The sequence below is a fragment of the Chinchilla lanigera genome, unplaced genomic scaffold (assembly GCF_000276665.1).
Source record: "Chinchilla lanigera isolate Chin_1 unplaced genomic scaffold, ChiLan1.0 scaffold00081, whole genome shotgun sequence".
In the NCBI taxonomy this organism is placed as follows: Eukaryota; Metazoa; Chordata; class Mammalia; order Rodentia; family Chinchillidae; genus Chinchilla; species Chinchilla lanigera.
Window position 1 is genome coordinate 1,672,261 of NW_004955482.1, and position 13,281 is coordinate 1,685,541.

The 13,281-nt window shown below is 54.2% G+C and overlaps 1 protein-coding gene across 2 annotated transcripts in view; it reads left to right on the plus strand.

Moving 5' to 3' along the window:
* The first annotated feature begins 6 nt into the window (after nucleotides 1-6).
* Nucleotides 7-13,281, plus strand: part of Tmem132d (transmembrane protein 132D) — a 493,036-nt gene continuing 479,761 nt past the window's right edge. For both annotated transcript variants that reach the window (XM_005402996.2, XM_005402997.2), the window contains exon 1: nucleotides 7-164. In XM_005402996.2, the coding sequence (XP_005403053.1) occupies nucleotides 86-164 (79 nt within the window). In that variant the 5' untranslated portion in view covers nucleotides 7-85. The remainder of the gene's footprint in view (nucleotides 165-13,281) is intronic.

The following is a 13,281-nucleotide window of genomic DNA, read 5'->3' on the forward strand; positions in this document are numbered from 1 at the left end:
GGCTGCCTGGGTCCCTAGGGCGCGCGCCCTCGGCCTGCCCGGCCCGGGCCCTCCCGCCGGCTCCACCTGCGCGCTGGGTCTCGGGATGTGCCCGTCCGAGATGGGGACGCTGTGGCACGTGTGGTCTCCCGTGCTCATCGGCCTGGCCGCCCTTTCCTCCGAAGGTGAGGGCCCACCGCCGCCCCGGGCCAGGACTAACTTTGCGGGGCGCGAGCGGGTTGCGTGGGGCGGGCGGCGGCAGAGCCGCGTGGGTGTGCGGTGCGCGTGCGGGCGGCGCGCTTGGGGCTGAGCCTGGGCCGCAGGTGCCCGCGAGGGAGGAGGCGGCAGGCTGCCCTCGCGAGCAGCGGAGGAACGCGGGAGTCCCAGCTGCTGCCAGCTGCGTTTTCAGTCCGCCCGTGGGATGGGAAGCCCGCGGTGGGTAGGGTGGCCGGGGCAGAGCCAGAAGTCAGGGGAGGGGATGAAAGCAGCGGAAGATGCCTGGAATTTGGAATTGACTTCCCTGCCGGCTCGGACTTGGTTGGAAATCATTTCAGAGCAGTCCTGTTGCGTGGAATGGCATTTAGTGCATCTCAAGGTGCTAAAAATACCGCGGGGACCAGCTGTGCAGAAGCGACCCGGGGCTCTGTAGGCCGGACCTCCAAGAGGTCGCAGCCCAGCTGGGGGCAGCATCCCCACGCGGCGGCGGAGCTGGAACTGGAACTGGTGACCCGGCTTGTCACTGCCGGGCCTGGCTTGAAGCTAGGGTGAAGCAGGGGTCCCCTCCTGCCTGTTGACCCCGCTGCCACCCCTGTCAGACACGCGAAGGCCCCGCAGAAATTCCTGAGAGAGAGGGTGTGTGATTCCCCCTGTAGACCGTAAAGGACCAGCGGTGGATCGGATTCTTTGCTGGTGTGTGGTCCCTGTCCAGGGCCCTGTTCCCTCAGACAAATAGCTTGGGAGGAAAGCGGGGATCCTCGGCGTCTCCAGGGTGTGTTAGAAAACCCTTTCCTCCTATCTCTCTGTGAATGTTTTCCAGCTGAGGTCTGTCTTTGAAACTTCAAAGCCAGTTATTCTGTGCAGTCTTTAACGGTGTGAATGTGCTGCTCTCGAGTTCCCGAGCGGCCGCGGAGGCGCTGGGGCTCGGGATGGGGCAGTGGTGTAGACCGTTCGCTGGCTGGCTTTCGGCGCTGATGGGACTTAGGAAGGAGGCGTTTGGTTCGCCTGCTGCGCCGTCCTTAGAGCGCAGTTGCAGGGCGCTCCTGCCTCCTGACAGTGGCTGGGACTCCGCGAGGACCGGAGCTTGGGGGACTTGGGACATGTCCGGGAAAGCACTGAGGAGGCGGGCGTCCAGCGTGCTGCCGAAGGCACAGGCGAGGGTGTAAACCAGCCCCGCCTGGGGACAGCGGCAGCTGATCAGCGCTGCCGTCGGCACGTTGGCTGTGGCTGTCACTTGGTTTTCTGATGGGGCCAGGCTGCTCTACCTCCAGGCCGCATCCTTGTTTCACTGAGGAGGGGAGAGGGTTGCTTTGTAAACAAACATGGACCGGCTGCTGCATCTGCGCCGTTCTGCGCTGCTTCCCGACCTGGTTTCTTCCTGGGGCAGAACAGGGCTGGAGAGAGCCGCCTTTTCCGGACTTCTGGGCTTCTCCAAAAATGTCCTCACATGTGCTCTCTGGGCGTGGAAGTCTCTTTTCCAAGTGGCCTTGGAGTCCCACCCCGGGATGTGTGCTTGGCCCTGTGTCTGCAGAGCACAGTCCCCCAGCCAGCTCAGAAACCGTGAGCCCCGAGTGGGCCTGAGGGGACCTCGAGTGCTGCTGGGTGCATGGAGGTGAGTTGGAGTCGCCCACAAGCCACCGCTGCTCCAGCATCATCAGTGGCATCAGACGTGTAATGTGGGATTTCGCGGTCCAGAAAGAACTCGCAAACCCAGGGAGGTTCAGTGCTTTCCCAGTGTGTTCTGAGTTCTTCCCCACAGAGCTTCTGTGACTGTGTGAAAGTTCTAACCAGCCCGAAAACAAGGAGGAGCTGTAGTGAAGCTGGGTGTGGTGATGCACGCCGGTGATCCCAGCACTCAGAAGGCTGAGGCAGGAGGATCACTGTGAATTTGAAGCCAGGCTGGGCTACAAAGTGATCTCAAGGCCAGCCTGAACTGCATAGTGAGACTCTGTCTCAAAAAGACAAAAACAAAACAGCAAAAGAAGGATGGGCTGTGTGGGAAAGGGTTTTAATTGGGAGTAAACGCGCTCACTGTAAAATGCCTAATGTCCTTAGACTGAGTGGAAAGTGGGGAATATTACCGTATGTTAAGTAACTGCTTCAGCAAGTGGTTTTTACCATGGTCTTAGAGCTTTCCAAATAGGAATCCTTGAACAACACAGAATTCACATTTTATAGCAGACCAGTGATCGTGGACTTTATCCCTGTCTGAGTTTCATGAGCAGGAAACGATTAGCTGTCACCCCCCAGCCCCAGGTACAGGAAAACACACATGCGCACCAGTGAAAAACCGCTGCTGTGCTCTGCCTCCCTGGGACCTAGGAGCTACGGCATGAAACAAAGAGTGTTGCCGGCACCTTGTCGAGACCTTCCAGGCACCTGGCCAGACCTTCCCGAGCGTGGCTTTGGGTTAACTGTCAGGTGTGTGGGGGTCTTATGTTTGAGTTCTAGTCTTTGTTGGAAACTCGATGTAGGTCACAAGTGCGCCGCCCTGCAGGCGAGCTTGTGCATTGCTGTGAGCACTGTGAGCGGAGCTCGAAATCAGTGAGAGCTGGGCAGTGTGCTGCTGCCAAGGCAGGCACCGGGAGGGACTGCTTCAGACTGCTCACCGCCACCCTCCCCAGCATCCGCCTTCTCCTGGTGCTTCCTCGCAGAGTCCTGGGGTGCAGGCAAGGAGCTGCTGGTGACGGGCGCCTGTGCCCCATCCCCAGCAGTGTGGCTGTGTGGCCATGGTGCCTCCATTCACTCATCCACCATCCACCCGTCCCTGTCCTACTTGTTCCTCCAACTATTTCCCCACCACTTGCCCTCCCGTCCCCCACCCCTCCCATCCCCCTCACCCTTCCATCCCCCATTCCCCATCCCCACCCCTCCCATCCCCCTCATCCTTCCATCCACTCATCGTCTGTCCACTTTTCCTTCCGTCACCTGTCCACCCATCCATTCAGCAGCTACGAAGGACCCCATGTTTTCAGGGACCAAAGTCCTCTGTGAACTATTTGCCAGTGCTGTGAGGACACAGGGTTAGACTCTCCAGGTCCCCAGATGGGAAGCTGAGTGACTCATGCCTCTAGATTCTGAGTGGTACATGCCCCCAGCGGCTGTTTCAGTGCTCAGTGCCAACCCCGATGGCTCCCTGCTCAGCCGCCCCCTCCTCCTCGGCTCTTCTGACCCCTCCATCACCGTCCTTGACCTCCTGAGCGGCGCACTGCCCCCACTCCATGCTGGGCACAGTGAGTACAGCAGTGAGGACAGGCAGGGACGCACGCACAGAGGGTGAGGACGGGCCGGGCCTTTCCGCCGAGGGCCCCAGGAGGCGACCCCTCCACCCGGGCTGTGGGAGAGCCTGGTCACTCCGCTGAGAGACAGAGGGGCACAGGGCCGGGTTTGCTCAGGAGGTGTGTGCGTGTCCTGTGGGGACGTGCACCTCTGGGGCCCTCCCCCGTGACAGGCCTCAGGTGGCCGCCGGCTTTCCTTGGCTTGTGGCTGCTTTGTGCTGCCAACACCAGGGCGGGTCTCTGGTCACCTTGTGCTCTGCCTTCCTGTGTCACCTGCTCCTCCACGGACACACCCCACCTCCCTCTCATGGGGACTCGGGCCTTTGCCTTTAGCGTCCCCCAGACAATTGATGACGATGGTCTCCCCTCTTCATTCATTGGAGCCTTCTTTTCACTTCCGGAGGACGCCGCCAGAGCTTGCAGGTGCCGGGGTTCACGTGCAAGTGTCTGTTGGAGCCGGGTGAGGAGCGATCTGCACCTTCTGCAAGGTGCAACATCCGGGAGCTCTGTTCTCGCTGCTTCCCCAAATTTCAAGTCCCCCAAGGTGCAGGAAACATATATTTTCCTACGTGCTTTTGATTCCTCTCCATTTAGCATAGCGCGTTGGGCATTGCATAGGTCCCATAATAATGTGCAGTGTGCGTGAGAGGCTGAGATCCCGCCTGCCTGCGGCATCCTTGCCTGACAGTAAAGGGGCGTAATGCTGTCTTTCCAGGAATTCAAAGGGCTGCAGGAAATACTTCGGTCAATAATAATAAGGGCTAATTCTTTGAGTGATTCTTGGATGGCAGGCTGTGTGCCAAGGATCATGATTTCTGTGAATTTGCAGATAAACCCGTGGGTTAGATGGCAGCTGAGGATCAGAAGCGTGAAGGGGGTGGGGTCCGAGTTAGGATGTCAAGGCCACGCTCTGGGCCACGCTGCACGCTGTGGGTGATTCTGTTTCTGCCCTCAGCTCGGTGGGCTGCAGGGCAGAGAGCAATGGGATCTCCTTGTCCGTGTGCTCAGTATTTGCCGGACAAATGAATCAGTGCACGTCAGGTTTAATTTTCTCAGCCTTAATTTTGCCAGCAGCAGTTCTCAGTGACCCCAGAGGGACTGAGATAGATTTTAATTCCAGGACGGCCAAGGGAGTTGGGGCTGATCTGTGGGTGTTGTTCATGGTCTGGTCATCCCCTGGTTGCTGATCGTCATGGAGTTCTGTCAGGGCCTGGAGGTGGCCGTTGGCCTTCTAGGAGTAAGACAGTAGGTGGTTCTAGAACGGCCCCTGGGAAATGGCGACCAAAGAGGGGGAAATGTGTAGAATAAAGACAGACGGACACTGTCCTCCCTGAGTGAGGCAACTGTGGTGTTCTGTGAATGTGCTATTGAGCTGAAATTTTGATGCCAGACGCCACACTTAAGGGAGGTAGCGGAGGATGTCGTAGGCGCGGAGGCGCAGGAGCAGGAAGCCAGCTTGGATTTGTTGGGACCAAGGACTCGAAGTATTTCTATGCAACATTGTCATTTATTGGAAAAATCTGTTGTAGGAAGACGTAAGGGAGCCTCCAGTATCCAGAAGCAAGGCGTCTCAAGCGTGGGCTTTGGGGTCCTTGTAGGCACAGGTAACATAGGGTGTGCTCACCTTCCAGAAATGAGGAATCTGTGGGCGAGGGAGGCCTGCACTTGAGTGCGGACACACCCGGGGGAAACATCTCAGAGAGTCAAGGACATACACGCGCTGATCGGGGGGAAATGTGGGTAATATTTAAAAAGTTTTAATCTCTTATTATAATAAAAGACACGTTGTCTAGAGCAATGGGATACATGTATTCAGGTGAGGAGTGTGTTTGTGTGTGTTTTTAGGGAACCTATTGCAATGTGTCTTTGACTGTAATGAATTTTATGTAAATATTGACCGTGTTTGTTGATCGGCCTCTGTATTTTCAGGAGAGCAGGACAAGAGCAACCAAGGAGCCTGGACTGAGGGGGTTCAGATGGCCACGCTCTGTTTTCTCTGTTTCTCTCTCCCAAGTGCGTAGATGGAAGGAGAATAAGATGGACTTTTGAAAGGCGAAGGGCGGCGAGGGGTTTTCAGGGACGGGAAGTCATTTCTTTCCACGACAGCGATGTGTTTGTGGGAAGGTCCCGTCTGGTCGCTGGGTCAGGAGGGAGGTGGCGGGGTTCCCTGTGTTTGGTCTTGCCTTAATTTGGATCGGGAAAGTCCCTTGGGCTGGTGAAGGGACGAGGCAGCTATGAAGCAGCTGGCTGAGATGTCAGTGTGGGTGACGCCTTTACGACGCAGTGCCAGCCTCCGCATGGGGCAGGTGCACAACATGGCAGCTCTGCCTGCTGCTGCAGAGGAAAGCCGGGCCAGGAAAGTCCCCTTCCTCACCTTGGTTCTAAAAGCCAGTGTCAGCGGGAGACAAGAAGAGTAAATATTTTTTACAGGGGTGGGGAGGAGAGCTTGGACAGTGGCACAGGTGCTTTGAGATGCCCTATGTCCCTCTGTGCCAGCATGCACTGGATCCATCTCCAGTTTGTGCAGAGGGAAGCTGCCCAGTCGCCGGGAGGGAGCATCAGAGGGTGCACCGGGGGACCGTACTGGGGGCTGCTCCAGGCACACCAGCCTCAGTGCAGTACACCAGGAGTGCCGATCTGGCTGGGGACCCCAACTCCCCCAGGAGGCCTCGTGTCCAACAGCAGGGAGGAGCTGGGTGTGGGGGTGCACACCTGTAATCCTAGCATGCCGGATGCTGAGGCAGGAGGATTGCAATGCGTTGCAGGCCAGCCAGGGCTACATAGTGAGACTCTATCTCAAAAACCTCAAAAACAATAAACAGCCCTTCCCAGCAGAGCAATCCTCTTAGAGTGCAGCTGTCTAAACAGATCTGACGCTCACCCAGCCCAGAGCAGCCGTGGGCGGAGGGACGTGAGGCACTGCGTGGTGGGATGGCGCCCCAAAGGTCTGAGGCTGGGGCGATCCAACGCAGTGAAGGCTGTCTGCGCAGCAGCCGAGCTCAAGTCCCTGGACAGCAGCTTGGGGCGTGCAAGTCAGAGGGCTCCAGAACAGCTTTGCTCTGTGCAGGGCTCCTTGAGGGGACTCTGAATGTGACCACAGCTGCCTCACTGTCACTGAGGCCTCCCCGAGTCCTGGGGACACTGCGATGCTCAGCCCCAGTCAGTTACACGGACACATATCCAACCCCTTGCTGTGTGCGTCCGTTCTGAGGTCTCCAGCCTGTGTGACCTTCAGTGGGGTTTTGTGCAGGGTTAAGGACAACAGGGTTGTGGGCTCCTAGGGACACTGATGGAGCCCAAGTAAGGGGATGGTATTTGTGTTTTGTCAAACCCTTCCTTTGATCAACAGGAACAGTCATCATCAAATTTCACAGCAGTGCAAGTGCAGTGTCGGAAGTTATGGGATGTTCACCTGTGCACACATTGCACACATTGGTGGGAGAGTAAAGAGGAGAAGGAGGAGGAAAGGAAAAGGAGGTGGAGGAGGGAAGGAGAGAGATCTTTAAGCCAGACACCATGTCTGTGTAGCTGGCCACCGACAACTGTGTAACTGGAGGTTTACAAAATTCTTTGCATTTATTAGACTTTGGTGTGAAGTTATTCACCAGTACCATGGGCTATTCAGTAAATATTAGTAGGATCCCTTTAAGAACATTATATACCTTGTGTGTTGAAGCCTTGATTTTCCCTACAGTAGGAAACCCTGAAGGAACTTTGCATTTCAGGTTCTTGTCACAGTGAAAATTAGTTTAGAGAAGGAAAAATTAGCGTGGCTCACAATTCCAGGGCGTTCGGTCCATGGTCAGCCGGCTGCATGCTGTGAGCCTGGGGTGAGGCAAAAACACCCTGGAGAGAGAGTGTGGTGGAGGAGACCTCACCTCATGGCGGCTAGGAGGCAGAGAGAGGGACAGAGCCAGGGAGGGAGGGGCAAGGGATAAGATAGAGTCCCGGTGGGGGTAAAACTTGCCCCTTCCAGCTGGACCCCTCCTCCCCTTTGAGTCAGCTTCGTCTGGGGTTAGTCAGCGACGGATGAAGTTGGAGCCTTCAGATCTGACTGCTGCCCCGAAGCCCACGAACTGGCACCAAACCCAGCACTTTCCTTAAGATCCCACCAGAGTTCTGGACCACCCTCTTTAGGACCCCCTTGGCTCCAGGGCCTCCCAGAGTCAGGCCCTGCGCTCAGGGACATGGGCTGGCCGGGCTGCTGCGGCTCAGGCTTAGGCAGTAGGCACTCCCTTTGGGGTTGGGTGGGCTAGGCTGTGATTTCCTCCTGTGAGTCGCATGCTCATGTCTCCTGCTTTTCATGGCAGGGGAATTTGATGTGGCCACTTTCCTGGCGGCCCAGGGTGGAAGTTTCCCCTCCGGAGGAGCCGTCTGGACCCTGATGCTGCTTCTTTCCGTGTAATGTAAGCGTTTGTTTTCGATGGTTGTAATTTTTTGAGTCCTCAATTGTATGTGAAAACCGTGCACAATGGAAATTACAGTTGTGAATAAATATCGGCATTACGCACTGTTAAAAGCTGCACCCAAAGACACAGTTGCTTGTTTTACCAGCATTCAGCGCTTTGAAATGTAAGGTCCGTGAAAGTCCTGAGGAGTCCACTGAGTGGGAGAGAGCGCAGCACAAGTAATATTGCTTACTCTTCCGGGGGAGTGGCTTCCACAGTCGGGGGGCAGCGGCTTGGATGCACAGCGATGTCCGGGGGCTCAGGGATGAGCCGGCCCACCCTGTGAGGGCTGCGTATCTGGTTCCGATAAAGACTCTCGCCTCATTCCCTTGATTAAGTCGTGGGCTTAAGGCAGTGATGGCAAACCTTTTAGAGAGCCAGTGCCTAACCTGCAGCCCAAAACCCACTTATTTATCATGAAGCGCCAACACGGCCAGCACTGCAGTTAAGCCTGGGTACTGAGGTGTTAGTTTAGAACAAGCAACTCTGCAGTGACATCTTTTGTCTTAAAAGAAAAGCACAGTAACAGGTGTGCCATAGGTTCACCGCCACAGGCTCAGGGAGCTGGTTCTGCCCATGGTTCAGACAAATGCAACCTTGGCACAAGGAGGAGAAACAGGTTTGCGCTATCCCGGGATCGCCATAGACTTCCACTTCAGGGAGGATCAGAGCCAAGCGTCACAGTGTCTCTCGTCTCTCAGAGTCCTTGTCCCAGAATTGCTTTGCGCACGATGGAGATTTTTTGATAGGAAAAGGACCCGGCTGTCAGTCTTCTGTTACGGTTTGAAATCTCACAGCCCGAATCAAAGCAAGTGACGCTGAGGCTGCCCACGAGGGGACACGTGCTGTAAATGCCACCTGCAGCAGCGGACGGAGCCGGACCTCTCGCCGTCGCTGTCCTGTGTGTCGGAAGCCTGCGGTTGGCAGGCAGCGGCGAGTGTGCGGCAGTTACAGATGCATCTTCTGCGGGGTGGCTTGTGGGTACACTGTCCCCAGGACGTGGCTGCGACAAGGTGGTTTTCCTGCGTCTCTGCAGGGCTGACTGGCGGGCCTGGTAGTGCTTTTCAGTTTTTATCAGTCCGTGTGTGCCGCCCGTAAGGGTCACTTTCCTCGAGGAGTGCGGGTGCCTGCAGGCGCACCTCTTCATTCTTTCCGTGCCCTTTCCCCGCCCCAGTCCTCCCTCCAGCCCGAGGTCCCCTTCCTTTTGGAGACAGCTGTGTCTGTTTCCTGTTATCTGTCGTTTTTGCGTTGCTCTTCACCCCTTGGGTTTCTTGTAGAAGAGAAGCGTGAGGTGAGGAAGCCTGTGCGTCTGACAGACCCCGCCAAACATTATGGTCTCCAGGCGCATCCACCTGGCCGCAGAGGACTCAAGCTCCTCCTTCTTTACGGCAGAGTACTGCTCCACTGCGTGTAAGTGCCACATTTCCTTTATCCATTCGCCTGTTGAAGAGCATATGGGCCGAGAGTTTGTGTCCACACTTGGCCCCGCGGGGCAGCTGCCCACTCACTCTTCTCTGGTCACGGCTGTTCTGTGGAGAGACACAGTGTGGCGAGTCAGGTCGCTTTCCAAAGCCAGGTTGTGCGGCGCTGAGGAGTGTGCCGCGTCCTGACTGCAGAGCCCCTCTTCCTGGGTCACCTTCCGGGCCCAGACGCGAGTGCAGGCTGCTGAAATTGCCTTTCGTGCAATGCTGACCTTGAACTTCCAGGCATGGCTTGGCTTTGTTTTGGGCTTTGGTTTGTGTGTTCCCTGGCTCCTCGCCCTTTGAACCAGGCTGCGTGCGTGGATGGGCACTGTGGCGGCCCCAGGGGCCCAGAAGCGGGTATTTTAAAAGGACTCCTGGTGTGTACACACAATAGAGTACTACACTGCTGTAAAAAAGGACCAGCCTGACTCCTTGTGGGAGAGTGGATGCACCTCGAGACCATACCGTTTGTGAGATAAGACAGCTGCACGCGCTCCAGCACCCCTGGCTTCTCTTCTATGAAAAACCCAAAGTATAAATGGCAAAATAAAAGATCGATGGTAGGAAGTAGGGATAGAGATCTTTCTCAAATGGGGAGGGGACCAAGAGACGGAGGGAGGGAGGACGGGGAGGGGAGGGCGATGAGAGAAGATGTAAGGCGTGCCATGTACACGTGCCAAGTCCCCAGGGGCAATGGCGTCACTGTGGACTGCACACGTGTCCTAAGAAAAAAATAAAGGGGCTTGTTTTCCAAGTCCTTCATTTCTGTATGTTTTGCCTCTGAAGGTTAATCTGGATAGATTTGAGTCGCCTGCTCCCACGTCATCTTTGTTACACACACACACACACACACACACACACATGCACACACACACACACACACACACACACACGGGGCTCCTCCACCTGGTTCCTTACTGGAACCCCCACGGGGCCCCCACCTCCAAGGACACTTGGACAATTCCTTTAATCAAGAAAGCACAGCTCACACTGCGGCTCTTCAGGAGACACGGGCACAATACACTTTTCCTTTAAAAAAGGTCTTTATTAAAGTGTGCTATGTCTGAGTCGTTTTGATGGAGCAGCAATCAGTTGTGATTGTGTCAGTTTGGAGAAACTTCTGAATGCTGAGCCCCTTACGGTGAGAAGAGACTTTGAAAAGTTTAGGCTCGGTGGAGAAACACACAGGTTTCATTGGGAGAAGATAGCGGAGACCACTGCATGGATGGCCGTCAGGGTTACAAAGTGTGTATTCTGTGAGGGTAAAATCCTGCCCGAGTACTGGAAAGGGAATCTGAGTTTCAGGAGGAGAAGGAAAAACGTGGCAGTTCTGATTGAGAATGAAGCATTTCTCCTGGATTTTATAAATGGATATTGGTGGGTGTCAAGCCATTTTGTTATTTATATTACAAAAGATACATTTAAAAGTGATGTAACAGCTTAATTTTTAAAATGTCAAGATTTACAATACACTCGAAACTTCGTCCTTAGCAACTGTTGAAACGCAGATGGAGAATAGTAGGTACCACGTTGCAGATGTGCGAGTGGGTTCACAGTTTTAGGCGGCTTTTCCTTGGGCGTTCAGGAGCTGTGTGGTGCAGGATCGCCGTCATCGGCGTGGGTGTTCTCAGCCCCGGCTACGTCACCTGGGCTGCCGCACCTGTGACCGATCGGTGGGCTCCCCCGGCTCCTGTCACACCCGGCATCAAGGTTTTGCAATGCGAGATTAGGCTGGGAGGCAGGAAACACTGCCACCCAGGGAAAGAGGCGTCTTGTGGTCTTGTCTCTCCCTGGGCAGAGGGCTGAAGCAGCGACTCTGAATGCCCGCTGCCCACTTGAACCAACGAAGGTATTTTGGGAGAGAGTAACAGGTTAATTGACGTGTGATTTGCACATAGCAAAATCCCCTTTTTCAACTGTACATCCTGTGCGTTTGGATGAATGTGTACAATCTTATAATCTTCCTGCAACCAAGCTACAGAAACATCCAGCACCCCTGTTTCCGGTGCCCGGGTAGCAGCCCCTTCCGTGTCCCCAGGAGTCTGCTGTTGGTAGTTTTGCGGTTCCCAGAGTGTTGCAGGAGGGTGTCCTAAGGCAGGCAGCCTGTTGCCTTCAGCTTCTTTGCCTAGCGTGAGGCACCTGTGGTCATTGCTTTTTATCACGGCCTGGCGTGGTGAGGCAGGCTTGTTCACCGGCTCCCCAGGGAGACACCCGCGTCTCAGACGGTTTTGGGTCTTACAAACCGAGCGCGTGCACACGTGCTTGCATTTCTTGGCGGGTGCACCCCTGGGGATGGGACTGTGGGTCCTCTGGGAAGTGTGTCTGACGTCATGTGCAACTGCCAAGCTGTTCTGCTGGTGGCCCAGCCGCGCCACGCTCCATCCGCACCGCATTCCTTCCAACGCTTGGTGTTTTCACGGTGGAATTTGACTTCGGTCTTTGGTGCGTGTGTAATGGTCCCTCGTGGTGGTTTTAATCTGCATTTCCCTAATTACTAATGGTACGGAATGGCCTTTTGTGTGCTTGCTGCCGTCTGTAGATCTTCGGGAAAATATCTGCGCAAATCCATGGCCGGGTTCAAAACGGGCAGCTCATACGGGCGACCTCATCATTCAGGGTTTAGGGTTGTTTGCATCTAAGACTTCATCGCCTCTGTGGTTTGAAAATGTCTTCTCCCCAGTCCACAGCAAAATATCACTTCTCCACCGTGCTTTTCGATTTTGATGAAGTCCAGTTCACTTTTTTTCTTGTATGAAATTGCTTTTGCCGTAGTATCTCACAAGTCTTTGCGAAACCAGAGGTCACAAGGATTTCTGTGTTCTGCCGAAAGTTTAATGGTTTGGGCCGCCCTGAGGCGGAGGCTTCCTTGCTGGTTGGTTTCTGTGTATGGTGCTATGTGGGTCAAGAGTTTTGTGTAGCAATGATAAATGATTTTTTTTTTTAAAGACTGTCATTTCTCTTTGAAATTTCTCTCTTTCATTGACACCCTTGGAACATAGACGTCACCCTGCGCCCCGGTTGGTTCCTTGACCCACGCCCACTCCCAACCAGTATCACACAGTTGTCATTGCTTTCAGTAATGATAAGTCTCGCAATAATGTCAATCTTTGAATTTTATTCTTTTTCAAAAGAGTGTAACTATTCTTGTTCATTTGATTTGAAATAGAAAGACTGGAACTAACCTGACAGTTTCTTTAAAAAAAAAAAAAAAGACTGTGCTGGGATTTTGATCGGAACCGCACTGAACCTGCAAAAAGTCCTTCGTAGTAATAATGAAATGTGCAGCAGTGTGCACTTCCTTGTCCATGGACATCGTATATCTGACACTTTGTTTAGACTTTCTTTGATTTTTGTCATCCCTGTATAGTTTTCAGCATGTAGATCCTATAGATATATTTTAGATTTCTACCAAAGTGCTCCAAATTACTTGTTGCTGTTGGAATCAGTACTCTACTCAGCTTTGAATTTGTATTTGTGTGTTGTACTTATATAGAACTATAATTGATTTTTTTGTACTTTTTTGTGTCCTGAGTTCATTTATTTTCGGGTTTTCCCCCCTAGGCATTTGGGAATATCTTCCATGGACAATGATACCATTTGTGTGTTGTTTCGCTGCTTGCTTTTTGATCCTTATACCTCTCTCCCTCCCGTCTCTCCCTTTTCTCCTGCCTGCTGCACTGTCAGGGCCCCAGGGCCTGAGGCTCCAGCCCCAGGGTCCTCCATTCCGCCCGTCCCCAGCTCGGCCGTCCACAGTACACCACCAACAGTAACTCGAGGGGCAGGTTCTGGTGGAGGCTGTTTGTCAGCTTGCCTGTGCCCTGCTTTTCTTTGAAGTTTTATGGTGCAAGGTGTTGGACTTTATCACATCCTTTTTTTTTTTTTTTTTTTTTTTTTTTT